Genomic DNA, 21,387 nt, shown 5'->3' on the forward strand with positions numbered 1-21,387 from the left:
CAGGGACTGAATTTGAGAACTTAGCATTTGTGACATCCTCAAAATTTTCAAACATGAAGCATAAATACATAAATAAATAAATGACACACCAAGTGGGCAACTGCAATGTATGTTACACTTGTGTCAAGCAAATAACCTACTCTCATTTGCCTCTACATAGCATCTTCTGCAGACTGAAAGGAAAACTTCTAACTGATATATTCCACCTGAAATTGCAGGTACTATAACAATGACCACCTAGTAATTATATTTGTGTGTGTGTGTGTGTGTGTGTGTGTGTGTGTGTGTGTGTGTGTGTGTGTGTGTGTGTGTGTATGAGTGAGTGTGTCTGCATGCTGAATAACTTAAATAGTAAAGGATATTCAATAGTAATGCACTCTACAAACTGTCAGTCTTATGGAAAACATGAATTGGGATTTGATAACTCCAATGTTTTGAACTTTCAATATGGAAAAGGTTTTTAACACTTGGAAGATTTATTTACTATTAATATAGTATTATGGGTCTATATTAGAAGACCAAAAATTTAAAATCGCAAACGCTCTAAAGAGCGAAAATGCCAGACCTCAAAATCCTTATTGTGGGGGGCTGCACCCCCCACACCCCCCACTAAATATATATTCCAACTCCGAGATCGCACTACAGTGAGGAAAGGGCAAATACTCCAATCTTCGCTGTACTTCGATCTCAAAAAAAGCACTTCAAAGTCCGGCATTTTCGCTCTTTAGAGAATTTGTGATTTTAAACTTATAGTCTTCTAATATAGACCCCAGTATTATTTAGTCCTCTAACATGAGTGCACAGCATTATGATCTGCCAAATGCAAAGGTTCTTCACTAACCATTGGTCAGCAACCCTTCTTTCACTGATTTCTTTTTTTTTTTTTTTTTTTTTTTTTTGCTTTGGAATAGCTGCTTCTAACATCAATCATATATGTTAAGGTGTTAAGGTTACTCATTTATTTAAAAATGGCTTGATGTTTTCCCATCATGCCAGGGCAGCTGCAATTATGTTATTAGTTAAAGTCTTGTAAAATTTTATTTTTTTAACTTGCATAACTCACTTGCTAAAAACAACTTCCATCAGAATATCTTTATGTTGCACCTGACTCTACTGTATTTCCAGTGGCAATACTTATGAATAGGTCAAAACAAGAAGAGTACATTCCCTCTCTCTCTCTCTCTCTCTCTCTGGAAGAGGTCACATATAATCCCACTACGTAAAGGAGGTGAATCTAAAGATTTTTCCAACTTTAGACCAATTGCGGTTCTAACTCCTCTATCAAAATACTCAAAAATGTGGGTCCACAAACAAATTTTTGGTCATCACTCAAAAAATTGTCTGTGTCCTACTCAGTATAGCTTTTGTCCACACCACCATACTCAAACTGTACTAATGAATTTCCTGCATACAATATTCTGGGCCAAATATCAGAGTCATGCTGTTGCATCACTTTTCCTTGATCTCTCTAAAGCTTTGGATACTGTTTCCCACACACTTCTCTTGCAAAAATGTAAACTTAAAGCATTTTTACATTAGCCACTCAGCTAGGAAATTGTGTAAAAGCTACCTTACTACTAATGTCCAGCATGTACATTGAATTGAAATACCAACTGATGTAGGAGTCCCACAGGGATCCATTCAAGGACCCCTAGTAAACCTATTTTTATCAATGATATGCACACATCAGCACAGCAGAACACAATGACATTATACTTGCCTGAATACAGATGACTGTACATTAACGTGTTCAGTGTGAACAAACCAGCAACTACAAACTATAACACAAAACTCTTTTTAATCCCTAGAAAAAAGTTTCAATAGTCTGCTTTAATTTTAAATGCCAAAAAACAAAACTTGTTGTTTTTGGTAATATAATGGTGACGGTGCACAAAATTCCGCCTTCAATATCTCTTCCCTAAATGACATAGTCATAGAAAAGGTTTCTCACACAAAACTACGTAATATAGTTATATGCTATAAACTGAAATAAGATTTTCTCGTGACTCATCCCTCCATCCATCCTCAACCCCTTTTCCCATTTTTGCACATGGGGTTGGGGTGTCACTTCAAAAGTGACAATCATCTAGAGTAATTCAAAAAAGCAATAAGAAGCTCGGGTGGGGGGGGGGGTTATATAAAATATGACATTTCTAACCAAACATGTTAAACAAGTGCAAATTCTTCTTTCTAGCCTATTGCACAGAGCTCCAATCAATTTTCACAAATTTACAGAAGACACTAATATTTACACTGCAGTAATTGCTCTAACACCGTGTCAATTATATACACCCCTGCTTGACACTTTGGAAATTAAGCTCGTTGGAGCTATCATAAACATAATACTACATATATAATAGTACATAATATTTTAAACAAACATAGTCACAAAGACACCTCCATTCAAAACTCATTCAAATGTAAACTCTAACCAGACACCACAGACATACACACAAAAATAAATTAATAACATTGAAATCTAAGAAGCATTTTGATGATCACCTTTTTTTCTGTCTACTCTACTAGTAATTTGAATTTCTTATCGACACACTTAAGAAAAAATGTAGCATATTATTACTACTATTAAAACACTATCTTGCTCCAAATGGAAACTACCATTTATGAAAAACATAACATGCATACGGCTCTCAACTAATACTACAGTTGCTTACAACATTAACCACAACTTTCCTAAAACTAACCACCCTTATAATACACACAAATACTTTACCTTTATTCCTGCTTAATCTACTCATATTTTTACTGCCGTTTTCTACACCCATGGTTAATACTACTTGTTTAACAATCATTTTTGTATACCTTTACTCCTTTCACATTCTCTACTTTACCTTAATATCTTCCATTATACTTATGCTATCATGCAAAGAGATTTTGAACATTTATCTTGTTCTATATAATGCCTGAAATTTGTAATGAAATTATTCATTCTGTATTTTTTTCTTTCCTGAAACCATATGATTTACTTCATTCTAAAATTGTTGTATATGGAATGTGTATTTTATTGTATGCATTTTTACATTTTATGCATTTGTACATTTGTGGAGTTTTTCTACAGGGCCATGGCAGAAAAGGACCTAATAAAGCTCAGTCAGATTTTTCTCAGTTAACAAATGGACTAAGCAAATAATTATGTCTAAATTATGAAAGCATGCTTTGAATTGCTTAAGCAACATAAAACAGATGCCCATATCCCTAAATGCCAAGAATGAATAATTTGATCCTGTCCTTGACTGACACTTTGGAAATTAGGTTGGTTGAAGCTATCATAAACTCTAACCTTTACTAAGTTAAAATTAGTGCATAATATTTCAGACAAGCACAATAATAAAAACAACTCAATTCAAAACAGCATTAAAAGATATAGTATAACCAGACAACACAGATATATGCACCAAAATCAATTAATTACATTGAAATCTAAGAATCATTATGGTGATCATCTTTTTTCTGTCTACTTTGCTAGTAATTCAAAATTCTTATCCACACACTTAAAACAAGAAAAACAAAAATTGCAGCATATTATTGCTGCAATTAAAATGCTATCTTGCTCCAAATGTAAACTACCATTTATGTAAAACATAACATGCATACTCAACTAGTACTATAGTTGCTTAACACATTAACCACAACATTCCTAAATGAATCGCTCCTTTAATACCCATCACTGCTTTATCTTTACATCTGTTTAAACTATTCATAGTTTTCAAAATTATTTTCTACACCTCTTTTAATACTATATGTTGCTTAACTTTCACTTTTTTGTATACCTTCACTCCTTTCAGGTACTCTGCTTTACCTTAATGTCTTCCCTTATCCTGATTTTATCCTCCAAAGATATTTTAAACATTTATCTTGTTGTATATAGTGCCTGAAATTTGTAAGTAAATTATTCATTATGTATTTTTCTTTGCTGAAACCAAATGATTTACTTCATTTTAAAACTGCTGAATAAATAATGCATTCTTTATTTTCTAAACTTTTACATTTTATACATTTGTACACTTCTACGGAGCTTTCCTCCATGGCCTTGACAGAAAAGGGGCTAATATAGCTGAGTCAGATTTTCACAGTAAACAAATGGACTAAACAAATAAGTATGTCTAAATTATGAAAGCATGCTTTGATTTATTTAAGCAACATACAACAGATGTCCATATCCCTAAATGCCATGAATAAATCATTTGATCCAGTGAACCCAAATGTTTCAAGAATATAAACATGAATATCAACATTTTCTAGTACCTAGAACTCAGACATGTCACTACTGCTTTCTAATTGGTGTTAGAATCTAGATCTCAGACATATCACTACTGCTTTCTAATTGGTGTTAGAATCTAGAACTCAGACATATCACTACTGCTTTCTAATTGGTGTTAAAATCTAGAACTCAGACATGTCACTACTGCTTCCTAATTGGTGATAGAATCTAGAACTCAGAGATGTCGCTACTGCTTTATAAATGGTGTTAGAATCTGGAACTCAGACATGTCACTACTGCTTTCTAATTGGTGTTAGTATCTAGAACTCAGACATGTCACTACTGCTTTCTAATTGGTGTTAGAATCTAGAACTCAGACATGTCACTACTGCTTTCTAATTGGTGTTAGTATCTAGAACTTAGACATGTCACTACTGCTTTCTAATTGGTGTTAGAAAACTCTGAATCCTTGATATACTCAGTCATTGAAGCAGTTAGCTGTATTTCAGTCAGCAGACATGAGAAATCTTAAGCGATGAGTATGCAAGTTACATATAGCTTCATGAGACAAAAACATACTTATTTTACTTATAATTTTCAACTCTGCAATGGATGTATAAGTACTTCTCATTAGCAGCAATTCAGACAATACATTATAATTGAAAGGTGCCATAATCACAGAACAAGGGATCGCACTCATGGTGCAAATTCATATTTAAATTATGTTACAGATTACAGGAGAAGTTCCTCCTTTCTGATGTGTATGACTCAGAGAGTAATTATCATGATTTCTGGATGTTAAGAAGCAAATCCACTTATACCAAACACAAAACGAAAACCAGATAAAGAAAAAGACAAAATACACCGGCACAATTACACCAGCAACTCAACTCTTTTTTAATACAGCAACAGTGATCTGGCACCTCGACAGTTTGCCTTCAAGGATCACAATAGTACAATTTCAGCTGGCTTAAATATTCAAATGCAAGCAGCCACTTAACAATATCCAATTAATTAAATAATTAGTGGTTAATGCAATTTAGTTTAACTTTTCATTTTTTAAACATATAATACACAATATATAAAAAATATGCATCAAAATTCATATAAAGAATTATATAAAAAATACAAAATTCATATACATAAATCCACACAAATCACCATGTATAAATCATCTAATTATTATAAATACATTTTACTAAACTAACATGACCCTATTAAATATTTTAAATACCTACTTCTTGATTTAAACCATTGGGGCCTTAAAGTTTGAAATTTAAATATCATTCTAGTTTCTAACTCCAATAGTTTAACAACAAAATTACTCCCTCTAGGCAAGAAAGGTTTTGCAAGTACAGAAAAGGTTAAACCACTATCTAAACCTGCATGCATTTCATGAAAATGGTTAGCTATAAGACTCAATTCATTTTTATTTCTTATATCTCTAAGATGTTCCACTGCGGTGGTGGTGCTGCGGTAGCGTTGTCGCCTCACAGTAAGATGTTGTCCTGTTCGATTCTCAGCTAAAGCGTCTTCTGTGTGGAAACATGCGTGAATGGGTGTACCTTCGTTGAAGGTTGTGCATCAGGGCTGGCAACTCGGTACTTAAAAATCTACTGCCAATCATTAGCGGACCGGAGTTCTGCTGTGGTGACCCCTAACCAGGAAAAGCCAAAAGATACAACATATCTCTAAGATGTTCCAAAACTCAAATTTTAACCATATATTTTGTCTGACCTATATAACATTTTATATCAGAGCATGAACATCCCAAAATATATACCACCCCTGTTGATCTGCAGTTAAAATAATACCTAGAACCAAATAATTTCCCATTAATTAAAGTTCCTGACAAATTTTTAGCCCTATTATAAATACTGCAATGACCACAGGGGAAGGTACCATAGGTAAATTCATGTTAGGCTCCACACTGATATTATAATTTAATAATTCCTTCAAATTTTTTTCCTTTGCTAAATGAAAATGTGACATGTTTGGGAAATAAGTGACCAATATTTTCATCCTCAGAAATAATATACCAAAATCGTTTTATAATCTTAACCAGCATATCAGAAAAAGGAGAACATTTTGTAACATAAAATAACTTTTCATTCACATCTCTGTTAACAGAAGAATTATTCTCTCCAAAAGTCTCACATTTTCTAGTTAACATTCCTTGTGATTTTTGCATAACATCCCCTAGCATTGCATGCTTGCATCTCGATAAACTTTCCTCATCATAACCTCTCTCCTTTAATCTCCTCTCTACATTATCCAATTCCACCACTTTCTGACTCATATCACTAGTATGATCAAAAATTGTTTTAAATTCAGCACTAGGTAAGGAGTTTAATAAATGTTCTGGATGCATGCTAGTTGCACATAGGAACATATTCACTGAGGTTCATTTCCTATATGGTTTAAAGCCAATAGCTTCACCATCCCCATACAATGTCACATCCAAAAAGTTAATGGTTTCTCTACTAAACTTATAAGAGAAAGCCAAACCATGTTCATTGCAGTTTAGGGTCTCAAAAAAATCCAAAACATCACAGATATATCCCTTACAAATAAAGATAAGGTCATCAATAAAGCACTTATAAAGCACAACTTTATCCTTATTAAAGGAAATGGGATATATAAACTTATTTTCAAAATATCCCATATATATTATAGCATATGAGGGCAGATAAGAAGCCCCCATAGCTGTACCCTTCAACTGCAAGAAAAATGTTTTCTAAAAGGAAAAATAATTGTGGGTTAGACAGAATTCCAATAGGTTAACCAAAAAAGCTGTTCTTGGGCCTTCACCTAACATATCCATAATGGCTTCAATTCTCCATCTCAATTTTATATTTGTATATAATGATTTGACATCGACAGTAACCCAATAATAATCACCTTGCCATCTGATTTTAACTAACTCATTTAATAAATCTTGTGTATTTGAAATATGTGCAGAAACCTTACATAGATATTTTTTAAATGAAAATCAAGAAAACTACCTACATTGTTTATTTAGGAACCCACCCCTGATATAATAGGCCTTCCAGGGGGCCTCTCTAAATTTTTATGTACCTTTGGCAGGGCATACATGATATGGGTAACTGGTTTCTTGACATGTGACATTTTCACATCTTTACAGTCAAGAAAAGCCAAACGTTCTCTCCTTTCCAATAATCCCAACAGTTCTTCATTATAACTCATAGCAGGGTTCCTAGATAAATACTTATATTCATCTTTACAACCTAGTATGTCAGCTATCATTTCACAATACATCTGTTTATCCAAAATCACCCAATTACCACCTTTATCTGCACATTTAAAAATAAATTCCATTTTTAACTGTTTTTAATTTTTTAAAGCCAGCCACTCATTCTTGAATAAATTGTATGATTTCTTCTGCTTCAAAAACATACTGAAAGCAATGGAAATTTCCTTATACACAATTTTTTGAAACAAAGTAATGGCAGGCACATTTATCATAGGCATAAATTTACTCTCTATTGGCAAATTAGGTAACTGTAATTTACCATACCCAGTGGCATAAAGTAAACTATCACTGTCACCAACATTTTCAAACTCTAAACTTTCAGATTCATAATCATAGATAGAGACATTCATTAAATAATCTTCACATGCAATAATGTCGTCACATTCATCATTATTTCCCATGTTGTTTGCCACTTCATTACATACATTTTTCCCAAAATATATAATTAATAACAGCTTTATGCAAAATGCCTTTAGCTCAAAATATAGGTCAACAAAAGAGGGTATAAATGTGGGTATAAATGTACTGCCTTTAAGTAATACAGCCTTCATATCATCAGAAAGGCTAAGCTTAGATAAATTAATAACATGCATTACTTGTGCATTGCACTCACAACTAGAAACTACATGTCCATTATTTAAAGCGGTTCGTTCTCTTCCTGCCTCCTCTCCCACGATTTGTCTGGATCGACTGAAAAGTACGATTATCATTAGAAATTGCAGCCTGATTCACATCTTCAGTTTCTGAAGCTGAAGACAAGGCAAAGGAAACATATTTAGTTCCATCCTGCTCCGCAGAAGACGCTGATACACTATGGCACTTCTGACTGTTATTTCTCACCTTTGACCTGCTTCGTGATGACTCCTGTTGCCATGAGAACAGTATACCAGTCTCACAGTCCTTCATATCACGTAAGAGCTTATTTCTCTTTTGCTGGATAATTTCAGTCTTTAATTTAGAGACCCTTCCACTTATTGAGGACATCTGCACCCGATAACAGGACTACTCCACCACCTCATCCTGTAAGTGCAGAATCTCCCCCTTCAATTTATCATGCACCCTCAAATTACGTTTGATTAAAATCCAAAGCCAAGTCAAAGTGCACTGTAATGAAGCCTGTTTCCACTCCTCAGATAAATCACTCTCCTCCTCTGTAAAATTCGTGGCAGGCAACCGATCAATAGGTAACCCCCTCAAGGTTAAATTCAGACTTACATATTTCTCGAGGAGATGGGTGTCCAGAAACAAAGCAACCTCCTTCACCATAAGTCTTGCCAGTTGCAAAAAATGCCCCTCAGAGTCACGACTGTTATTAACAATCCATCTGTGGGAATTTTTTCTCTTTCACTCACCATATCAGCAAAATTCAGCAACCCAAGCATATCAAGGAGCCCAGGACCCACAGCTGCTTGTGACATGCTGATGCTGGTACTGGTGTTAAAAAAATATACCAAACACAAAACAAAAACCAGATAAAGAAAAACACAAAATACACCAGCACAATTACACCAGCAACTCATCTCTTTTTTTAATACAGCAACAGTGATCTGGCACCTCGGCAGTTCACCTTCAAGGATCACATTAGTACAATTTCAGCTGGCTTAAATATTCAAATGCAAACAGCCACTTAACAAGATCCAATTAATTAAATAATTAATGGTTAATGCAATTTAGTTTAACTTTTCATTTTTTAAACATATAATACATAATATATAAAAAAATGCATCAAAATTCATATAAAGAATTATATAAAAATAACAAAATTCATATACATAAATCCACACAAATCACCATGTAAAAATCATCCAATTAGATGAGTTACTGGTGTAATTGTATTGGTGTATTTTGTGTTTTTCTTTAAGCAAATCCACTTGTTGACATTTGGTAGAGGTACCACAGCATTTTATGCTAAGATTATCAAATGATGTATGACTGTTTGTTTAATTCAGGAAGGTACTGGTGAAAGACTTCTCTATACTAATATTCCAAACATAAGAATCTTCAGCTTCCCTTGCCAGACTGCACATTCCACCTTCCAATAAGCTATTCAGTGGTATGCATGTGGCTCTGGTATACATAGGCTGATTCAATGGTAAAGTAAGATTGCTGGAAGCCCCAACTATGCAGGGGGAGAGTTGAATGCAGCAGTCAGGTCATTAGAAGCCTGAAAAGACACCAGACCTGAAAGTCTTAGTTCTGAAATGCTTGATTCGGTCTACAATGACGATGCCTGGCTGCTGCTACAATTACAGTGACTTGCATACCAGGAAAACCTGTCTCTTCAGTTGTTATCTACTGTCATTTATCTCACAGTAAACCTGAGAAGGTTCCTCAGCATAACAATAATAATAATAATAAGGCTATATAAGGTAATAAAACAATGTGGAGATAAACTGTGAGTTAACTAATGAAGACAGAATAAGCAGATTTTTCTTGTGGTCTTGATCGATTGGTTCAAATTCACCTGACCTATCACATCTTTGTAGAGGAGAACAGCATGGATAGAGATGGCTTTGATGCAGAAAATAATTTAATCATGTAAGCTGCACTTTTTCATGGTATTAAGCAAGTAAGGATTTCCCTTTTAAACTTAGAAACTCGACGGAGTTCTGCATTCAGCTCTAGTTGTTTTATTCACTGTTGGCACTGGATAGGGATGCACAATATGTTAATATCTCCCTTTGTTGCAGTATCTTTCTTCCTTTTAAAACTTACCCTGGAACCAGTGATTTGCTTCAGAAAGTGTGTGACACTTTGGTACTACCTATGGCTAGGACACATTCTAAATACGTAACACATGAACAATATTAGGTTGTCACTTGGATGCTTGAGGTGCCAAAAGTGACTGAAAAACATGCATCCATCTTTAAGCACATGTTCAGTAAGAACATCTGCATTTCCTCCACATTCCTAGGATTCTGATGCATATTTGGGCTGGTTAGGCCAAGCTATAGGGAATCGAGTACTTGGGCCAGATTTCATCTGGCTATGCCATCTTACTTTGAATTCTGATAGAAACAGAATTTTACAGGATCTAGACTGATGGGCATATTTATACTAGTCACTTGTTGAAGGCATTAATGATGCTAAAATGACAATTGTGCCATACTTGTCCTCCCATTGTGTACTTTACCATTAGACTTAATTAGGATCTCCAAGTTTTTCACAAGGTGCTATGCTCTGAAGCGCATATTGGAGATTTAGGCAGCTCTTATACTCAAAGGAGTACAAGGTGCATTATCTAAGTACTGCAATTGCATCCTTTTCCGAAATCTTAGTCATGGCTTTAAAAAGCCAAGCATAGCCCAATTAGATTGAATGTTGAATGGTACATCTATAGTCAGAAAGATGTTACCACTCAGGAAGTATGCTATGGGAATGTAAGGCACCTGATCTCCAAATTAAAGGCAATTGCTCTATGTACTGCCTCAAAATCATGATGCAGATCAGGGAGGTTGTCCACATGAGCCCTATTATAGATGTAAGTCACCAGTTTTTGCACAACCATCATTTATTTCTCTCACTGGAGGCTGAAACCATTTTAGAAGTCTCAAATCAATGATTTGAAAGATAGTGATTGGGGGTGATAACTTCAGAGGGCTAGACTTGGCATCTAACATGCTGGTGAATCAGCTCTACCATATTATCAAGCACATGTTCCAAAATTCCCTTTCTAAAAAGCAATCAGTGTGCTGTATGTATTTATTTATTTGGTTGTTTATTTACATTTGTTTACCATGTTATAGCACTTATCAAAAGGCATCAAATTCTGGCCTCACAAAGGTGCATAAAACTCACCTTCAATGATTTAGGAATATTACAATGATTTATGCCTTCAGATTTAGCCTTACTCATTCCAGACATACTGATTTTGTTTACAGTTTAGACCTTCTTAAGGGAACATACATTACTAAGTACTAATTGTATATGGAGACACCTTCTCATGAACTCTACAAGGTATACTAGACCTTATGTCTTGAAAATATGATCCTTTTTCTTTCTATAAAGACCACTGGTATGATTTTTAATTCTCAAAGGGTGAGAGGTATGTCCAGAAATGTACATTTAAACAGATATGTTACCCTGCATGAGAATTTACAGAGTAATAAAAATATGAAACAATATTCACAAGAAAGTTATATACAAAGTACTGATATAGAACAATATTCTGTGCAGAACAATATACAGAGTAATAACAGTATGGAACAATAGTCGTTACAGAACAATATGCAGAGTAATAACAGTACAGAACATTGTACAGAGTAATAACAGTATGGAACAATAGTTATTACAGAACAATATGCAGAGTTATAACATTACAGAACAATGTACAGATTAGTAACAGTATGGAACAATAGTCATAGAACAATATGCAAAGTTATAACAGTACAGAAACATGTACAGAGTAATAACAGTATGGAACAATAGTCATTACAAAACAATATGCAGAGTTATAACAGTACAGAACAATATACAGAGTAGTAACAGTATGGAACAATAGTCATTGCAAAACAATATGCAGAGTTATAACAGTACAGAGCAATGTACAGAGTAATAACAGTATAGAACAATAGTCATTACAGAACAATATGCAGACATAACAGCGCAGAACAATATACAGAGTTATACAGTAAAGTACAAAGAAGTAGAACTGGTCAAATGTAATTCTCAGAGGGTGACAGGTATGCCCAGAAACGCACATCATGCGATTTACATGGCAATATACAGAGTAATAACAGTATAGAACAATATTCATTAAAGAACTATATACAGCGTAATAACATGGAACAATATTCTGTGCAGAGCAATATACAAAGTAATATCAATTAGGAATAATAGTCATTACAGAACACTATACTGAGTAATAGTAGTACAGAACAATATACAGAATAATAACAGTATAGTACAAAAAGAAGAACTAGTCAAAATCAATTAAGATAGTCAGCAACTGAAGTACAAAATAAGTATAATGCATAACATTCAAGGACTTTCATTATTAGAGTAACTTTCTACAAAGGGTAATAAACAAAATAATTCTAATGAAGTTGAGTTATTTTAATTAATCTGCCAGAGTAGATCATTAGGTAGTTCAGGTTAAAATCTGGCAATTCTATTCCACCATATTGTTTTGGTTGGGTTAGTTTACTGTAGGCAACCAATGGTTACCCATGGCTCGGGACTCCAACATGGCCATATACAGGGAGTATGCATCAGGAGTAACCAAAATTTCAATACAAAATTGTCTAAAGTCCAAGTATTTAGAGCTGGATCTAAAGAAGTCTCCTAGGATGAAAGTGCTTATCCCAACAAAACATATAAAAGGAATGAGTTGGAGGCATTCTCTTCTCTGAAGAAGGAGGATTTAGAACTGGTTTTATTTTGTTTTTAGAAATAAGTTATTTAGATGAAGGGATAGCTCTAAATTCTAGTTCTCTCAGCAATCCTGTATAAGAGTTTACTGTAAGTGATGCTTATTGATTCTGGAACTCATTTGAATTTGCTTATGTTTGAGGTAATATTTTTGAAAAATTTACTTGCAACATAAGAAACGAGGATGATAAAACAGCAATTTTGATAGTATATTCATCTTAACTATAGTATTTTCTTTAACAAAATGGAGAAATTTAATTTCTTCCATTTACAAAAATCTCAAAGCAGCCCATATAAATAAAATATGTCATAATCACATTAAAATATAAATGTAACTCTCTTGCCTTACCATTTCTGAAACTGGAGGGTACTTAACAACTAAGCATAAATAAATTTATCACCACTAGAATAAAAATACTTCAAAAACTAATAAGCATCTTAAAACTAAAAACCACAATTGAACTTTTTCAACCAATAAATCTAAACCCTAATTTTAAAATTAATGATCAAATTACAATTCTAAGTTGTTTCTGCTACTCAAGGATGAAACAATATTAAAATACTTGAGACAGATTTATAATTTACTTAAGGGATACCAACTCAAATTAACCAATAGATACAACACAGAACATCCAATATTGAATTAAATGACTTAGAGGTATTTTTAATTACTTTAGAATTCCTTAACATCTTCTAAAGACTTATAAACTTCTTATTAACTTATTTTAGACTTCAGATATAGTAATTAATCTATTTATTCCCTCTACAGGCTAAATGTTGACTCTTCTATTTTGACAAAGACCTAATAAACACTATACAGATAAATGTAAAATCTATCCTTCGCAAGAAGCTATTTTATACAAAATTCATAATCATTAATAACGTGTATATGCCTGCTAGACTATGCAAATATTTTCCTGCCAGCTCACCAGTTTGCAATACATGAGACTTCTATAATGCTGATTTACTACATATACTGTAGCAGTGTAAATGCTAATACTGAATTTTGAATATTTTAAAATACAAATTAAAAAGTACAGGTTACTTAAACCTTAGTCTATCTTTTGAATCCATCATTCTCCATACCCCACCAAATGGATTAATTCATAAAGGCATTCACATTTCAATACCATTATTTATGCTGGTAAAACTTTATATTACACAAAAGTGAGGGGAACTTAACTTGGTAAGGGTTCAAAGAGATGGTAATTAAATATAAAAAAGTCAATGAAATTATACTAAATAATTATTAATGATGTTGCATTTTTTTTATTGCTGGTCAAGATTCTAACTTGCACTGTTTACGTTTTTTTCCCAAATTTTATCAACCTCTAGTTACATAGCTTTTCTTACTTTTTTCTTACTAAATACTTTGCATGCAAGACATGTATGTATACAGTTGTATATACTTTTTACATAGTTTATTATAATGGTTTTGTCTTCAGTCTGGTTATATTAGTTATTTTGCTTCTACTATCTGTGTTAAATATATTACATAAAATATATTTAAAAAATAATTAAATTAAATGGGATAGGAGTTGTTCAGATATGTGCTATATACATCATTTGCAACAACTCGGAGACAGTTATTATAAAACAAGCGTCTATATTAGTTAAAGTCTATTGAGGATGAATAGACTTTCTCAACAGTTTGGAGAAGATTGTTAGTTAAATGATGAGACATTTGATGAGAGATTTGTTAAAGTCCTTGTCTTTGTATAAATATAATTCTGAAGCAAGGTTTTAGTAAAGATAGTTGGGCTTTCCTTATTTTGGATTCTAGCATTAAAAGGTATAGCTGCTGTGATGAAATTTATTTAGGGAGAAATACAACATCATATTCATTACAAGATGAACTGGCAATATTACAATTTTTTTTTGCAAAACTTTTCACAGCATGTTTAATACTGGCACCAGAATGCAGATGATCAAAGGATGGTGAACATTAAGTTTTGGCTAGGGTCATATATTTTCCAACATCAACAAGGCTTAAATCCATTTATTTAAAAGTATAGTCCAATGTATATTTCACTCAACCTTGTATTAGACAGACAACTTTTTGTATCAAGAGTACCAGAAAATATGCAGAGCAATCACCCAACTTAATTCACAAATTACAGTCATTCCTACAAAACCCCAAAGTTCTGGAACATGATACAGGCAGCAGTGGTACCTGTGTCATGAGTCTACAGCTCTTCAATAAAAAAAATCCTTGGGATTCATCAATTCCTACACTAAGTGTAGAGTAAGCGTACACTGGTTTGAGTGAACAGACAACACAAGCATAACTCATACCTTCTTCTCCTAAGTTTAGCTTTCCTGATGATTTTCTAGTAACCTTAAAATATTGAGGTGGATTCATAAATGCTACCACAAAGTGTAGACTACAATACATTTAATATAATCATTTTGAGTGACTAGAAAGCACAAAAAATATGGTAGTGATGCCCTTGAGTGCAAATAGTGTACACTTAGTGTAGGCATTGAGATTCTTTTCACCACACTTCAGTACATACTACACACAGAAATGCTCACTGTCTTTTTTCTAGCACTGGTTCTTCATTGCTGTAAGGATCACTAGGAGATGTGTAATACTCCAAGCCACAATGACCAGATATCTGAGTGCAGACTTAACCATCAGCAAGCTAAAATGGGCCAATGCTCTACACAAGTTGATTCACAGTCTGTACAGCCATCTCATCTCTACATTCTTATGTCAATCTGTCATGCCTAGAGTAAGTGGGCTGCTCTTGAAATAAACTTTTTTCCTTATGGTTGTGCTTTTTGATCATTTATTCCTATCTTAATTTTTGTCTAATGTGGTTTTTGGTCTTGGACAGTACCTTTGAGGTTGGGGGTCCTTCATTAAATTTCTAGCGCTGTTTGCCACTTTTTATGGCAGGTGTTTAATTATTCTTAAAAGCTCAACAAAGTATATTAATCTGGAATAATATGGCATCATACATAACTCAAATGGCTTATCCATTTTATTCACTTTCCTGCCCGTGAAATCAGCAATTTATATGAGGCATTCAGCAGCTGGACATTTTCTTCAATAAGAACTGTTTATGTCTCCTCCATGTAGAACATCCGCACATGATATCTTCATGCCTTGCTTTAATAATATACCACCAGCTTCAGATGACTGCACTATGTACTGAATCCCCTCCTTTCTCTGCAAAAGATACATCCTCACATTATATTGGGAACTCCACCCATTTAGACAGTTCCTCCTCACTACAGAATGTCTTACATTTTAAATAATCGATTATCATCTTGTACCTATATATATTCCTATGCTACATCTCACATTTTATTTATGAAAGTCACATTATGACACTGCATTTACTACCATTGCAAGTCATGGCCCAATGTATTTTATATTTGTTAAACACTGTAATTTGTAGACCATTGTATTTTATATTTGTTATCTTCAAGATAACTTCTACCTCATCTGTGTCTACAATGGATTGGTACTCCAGAGTGACACACATCTTCAAAAAGAGCAACAGCATTCTCTCTCTCTCTCTCTCTCTCACTCTCTCTCTGCCCCCCCCCCCAACTTTCTCTCTGCAAAAGAGGAATGGCAGTCTTTTTTATTGGCAGCAATAAAGAATCTAGTTTGGTAGCCCACTGTTCCAGTGCTCCTATGTCTCATCTTCTCACCTTGGTTGCCTACTTTCATGTCCTCAGAGTCATCTGCTTTAGGTCCTTTTCAGCTCCCATTGTATGCTGCCATCTTACCTTTCCCGATGTATTACTTCGCATGCATCCATTTTATTCAGATGAGACAGTATGCTTGTGAACATTCTCTTGGGACTGCCATCTGAGAGACCATGAACACATACAGATATAATTCTGTAGTTCAGATGCAAAGAGTGAAAATGTCCTCTGCTTAGTGAACAGTTGCAGAGTTAAATGAGATATTCATATTATTCTCATAATCTACATGAATTTAATAGTTATCAAATTATATTTGTTAAGAAATGGATTTCTTAAAGTAAATAATTAGCTTACTGTTATCAGCTGTCCATGTCGTATGGAAATAGAGTGACACCTTAGCACTCTTTAGACGTACTTGTCCCCAATACGTCACAGCCTGGATCTCCAACATGTAACTGCTATTGGGCTGAAGACCCTCCAGGACCACATATTTCTGTTGCTGCAATCAAAATAAAATCAACATTCAGATATATATCTCGCACGCACACACACACACACACACACACACACACACACACATATATATATATATATATATATATATATATATATATATATATATGCTGCATTTATTCAAGATAAAACAATTTTAAATTCCTGACATTGCAGAGACATAAAATTTAGCATTTAATCACTGCTATTCTAAAACTGCTCTGATGATAGACGGAGAGCCATGCGTAGCATATACCACAATTAAATTATTCTTTCTGTCAGTAAATAGAAGAACATTAGATAAACATGTAGAAATTCACCCATATTTCCTTTATGTTTGTCTGCATCAATCCATCACTATATCCAAATCTAGATGAAGAGATGGAAAACAACATAGTTATCCCAGTCTTAGCTCCTACCCCTTATGCACATGAGGACTAACTACTTGGTTGTACAAGTAGGACTGAAGTGTCTAGGTTTCAAAAGGTTTAACTGTCTATTGCCTGCCATTACTGTATGAACCTACAATTATTGTAAGTCTGTGTGTGTGTGCATACATGCTAGCATGCGTGTGTGTGTGTGAGGGGGAGCAGTTAGTATGTGGCTGAGTATGTGTGGGGTGTGTGTGTTTGTATGTGAGATGAGTGTGTCTGTGTGTCTTCATCTGTCTTTCTGTCTCTCCATGTGCTTGAGACAGATAAATGCATAATGGCAATATATGAAGATTAAAGTTTTCTTAGCCTGAAGCACAGAGTAAGCATTATGAGTTGTTCTTGTCTTTCTGGGCATTGTTCAGAAGAACAGGGCTTTATGGAAAGGAACTAAAGAAAAATGCAGTGAAAGGAAAGCTAGTGAATAAAACAGATAATACATCAAATCAACATGCTCTTGTTTGCTCTGTAGTTCACGGAATTAACTGACACAAATGAAACAACAGGGCATTCGTGGCCCATGAAAATGAATGGCACTGCAGCCCCCCACAAAAAAAAAATGACTCCTACAGAGAATCAAAGTCCATGGAATGGGGAGTAGAACAATGGTTCATCAGACATAGTAACCTGTACGGTAACTGACTCTGCAGGAAATGCAGGCAATATAAATTTCCCCTAAACATTTACATTTTGATTTTTGGCAGAAAGCAAGCTTTGTTCTTGCCCTGCACACCCACCAGAAGGATGCTGCCCATTTTATCTCAAGTTTATTCATTGCAGGCAATGGTTTCACAGCAAATGAATTGTGGGGATATTTTAGTAACCTTTCAGAGGTATGAATACTTCTCAACTTCTGAGTATTAAAAGTCATTGCAGTGTCCTTTAGAAATATAGTACAGGGGCAGGCAGGCGATCAAATTCTCATTTTTCTCAATACAAAGATTTTATGTACTGGATCCTATATAGTGAATGATACATAATCTTTTTGTAGACTTTGTTTATTTGTTTAATAAAGTATGTAGCCATAAACAGGTCTGACTATATGAAGAACATAAGTCTAGGGGAAGCAAGGTTAAATCTGAGGGCCAAATCATAGTGGTTGAGAGGTACAAAGGTATTATTGGTTATTTATTCTTTGAACCACTGACTAGCAACCAAAGAAGAACTTTAGAAGTGAAAGAACATGAACTACTTGAATGCACTCACTCTCAGAAAAGAATATATCTCCTGGGTATTAGGGCTCAAAGCTAAATATGCACTCCAGATCATTCTCTTAGGTGTACTCTGTTTACATGACAAACTTTTCAAGACTATATGTTCTGTTCATTGTCAGCAGACTGCCTATACTACAGTGAACCTTAGAAGAAATCATGAGTCTATTCACAACTTTTTAAATGCATGCATAAGAAAGTCATATCTAGATATATGGTGGTGTAAATCTTGATATTTCACTAGAAAGTATTTATATGTAAACCTTTTATCAAAATACAGATCAGTTCAAATATTTAAGGCATAACAGCATAAACAATTCTGCAACAGTTTACAACCTTAATACATTTAGATTGTGAATCTCATAAAATCTTGTGTATATTAAAAAGGTTGCAATGTCTCATTTGCTGTATCTCTATCAGACTCTATAAATGCAGACTCTTCTGCAAAGTTTAGAACAGTGGCAAATACCTTCATTGTTTCATTTGGACTCCAGTATGTTTGCACAATGTTACGTGCTTGGCTTTCTCTGTAGCAGACCAGTAAGATTAAAAAATTCTGTCTGTAAATCTGTTGTCATTTAGCATAATCCATGACTTCATATAGACTTAATGCCTTATAGAATTTCAACAACCTGTATGCGGAGAGATAAGTTCTAGCACTGTAGTCATATATGTGCCTTGAAGTCTAAACAGTAGATCCAACCAAATAAATTAAAACCAGCAATACCAAACTTGGAAAATCCACTTTTAATTAAAGAAAGCAAGCTATTCAGCAACATTATGCTCTCTTTCAAATTTAAAATATTTCCTTATATGTACAGATATCTGAAGTGGTCATTAGCTGTGTTAGTTTTCTTTATTCTTTTAATGTCTATGGTTCTGAATCATTCATTGCTCAATAGATGCATTAATTATCTTTATTAATTATTTCCCTGGCTAGAAGCATGTTACACTGGAAATGGTGGAGGGATATCACTAATGAAATGTACTTGATACGACTTCTCATGACCCTTCCCAGCTGCAACACTTTTAAGTTAGGGCTTAGTGGTCTAAAATGCAAACTTGAAATCCACTTGTTGAGGGGAAAAGCCTCACTGAGTTTTCCGGTGTCACTTCAGTGGATGACCTTCAGATTAATCAGTTATACTATTATCACCACATCTCTTTAATGTAATTTTGACTGAACTTGGGAAAAAAAAGCACTTTCATATAACTTTGATTTTCCAAAACTGAATATGTGTTGTTATAAAATCCACATTTATGCATAGAGTTTGTTGAAAAAAACTTCTAAGTCAAGGTATGTGACTTTGAAAACAATCCTACACATTTTAAAGCTTATTGATATCACCTGTGGTGCACAATACATGCCTAACTTCCTGTTGCACAAACTGAAACTGACAAAAGTAATCAGTGACCAGATACTTAAACACCACATTTTGTCTGGATGGGAAAAAAGGCTGTCCTACCCAGCACACCCTAATAAACAACTTCTTTGGGTCAGTTTGATGACACTTCCATTAATAAATGGAACATTAAATCTGTATGAATACCTCTTTATAGAAAAATTAACTGCAATGTATTTGTTAGCAGCAGTTCCTGATGTACATGCCTTGCTCTTGGCAGTTGTCAGGGCATATGTCAATAGTACATTGGGCAGGTTTAATGCTGCTGTGTTTTCCCTTACTTGACTGCACTTTTAAGGAACTTTTCTCGCTGACATATGCTGAAAGCAAGCATTGTCATGTGGATCTTCCAGTCAGGAAAATCAAGGTAAATAAATAATCAAAGGACACTTTGGTCTAAATTTTTACACTGCTTCAGGTTAGAGCATGTCATAGTCTATGTCCATAGTCTATGTCTTAGACAAAATGTCTATTTATATATATCATTAGTAACCTCTCTCAGGAACTTGTTCCAGTAACATCTACAGTGTAACTGCAGCTTCTGCTAATTAGTAGAAGCTGGTAACAGTGATACACACAGTATCACTGCAGCTTCTGGATAGTAGGACAAATTGGTGCCAGTGACCACACTGCGGCTTCCAGTAATTAGGAGTAACTGGTGATAGTGACACACACAGCATCACTGCAGTTTCTTTTTCTTGTCCTGATGCAGACTCCCTGTTGGATAGCCAAAGCTGCTGCTAGTAACAGACAAAGTCTCATTGCAGATTTTGGTAATTAGGAGAAGCTGGTACCAATAAGACGTTGCAGTCTCTCGTGGTTACGTGGAGTATGTGTTAGTAACGCACACATTATCACTACAGTTTCTGCAAACAAGGAGAGGATGATTCCAGTCATGTTTATAGTATCACTGCACTTTCTGGTATTAGAACTTGTACTAGAAACATAGATACAGTATTACTGTAGTTTCTGTTGGTTTCATAGAAAGTGTACTGTACTCCTTACTGTACACAATCTGCAGTATGTGGACAGGAACAACTTTTGGCACAGCCTCATTACAGTGTTCACATTAACTGCATCTTGTGTAGTCACGGACACATTACACAGCCTGCCAACAGTCTGTCCACCCTGCCATGCTTACGAGATCCACTGGAAATTACATCACCCTCCATGCACTGCTAAGGTAATGTTATTCTCATCATGAAACATATTTTCATATTTATTCTGTTCTGCAGACAGTATGATGTTATCCAAGCAGATTAAGTGATACCGGTCTTTATACAGTACCCTAAGTGCGCATCACACTCATTACTGGCTTCATCAA

At 34.4% G+C, this 21,387-nt stretch overlaps 1 protein-coding gene across 1 annotated transcript in view; it reads right to left on the bottom strand.

Annotated features, from left to right (window-relative positions):
• The window catches only part of ANOS1 (anosmin 1), an 892,203-nt gene that overhangs the window by 248,037 nt on the left and 622,779 nt on the right, over positions 1 to 21,387 (bottom strand). Inside the window, exon 8 of the mRNA XM_044072460.1 lies at positions 16,881 to 17,025. Coding sequence (XP_043928395.1) covers positions 16,881 to 17,025 — 145 coding nt within the window. The remainder of the gene's footprint in view (positions 1 to 16,880; positions 17,026 to 21,387) is intronic.

The sequence above is a fragment of the Protopterus annectens genome, chromosome 5.part0 (genome assembly GCF_019279795.1).
Source record: "Protopterus annectens isolate FY-2018-M chromosome 5.part0, PAN1.0, whole genome shotgun sequence".
In the NCBI taxonomy this organism is placed as follows: domain Eukaryota; kingdom Metazoa; phylum Chordata; order Ceratodontiformes; family Protopteridae; genus Protopterus; species Protopterus annectens.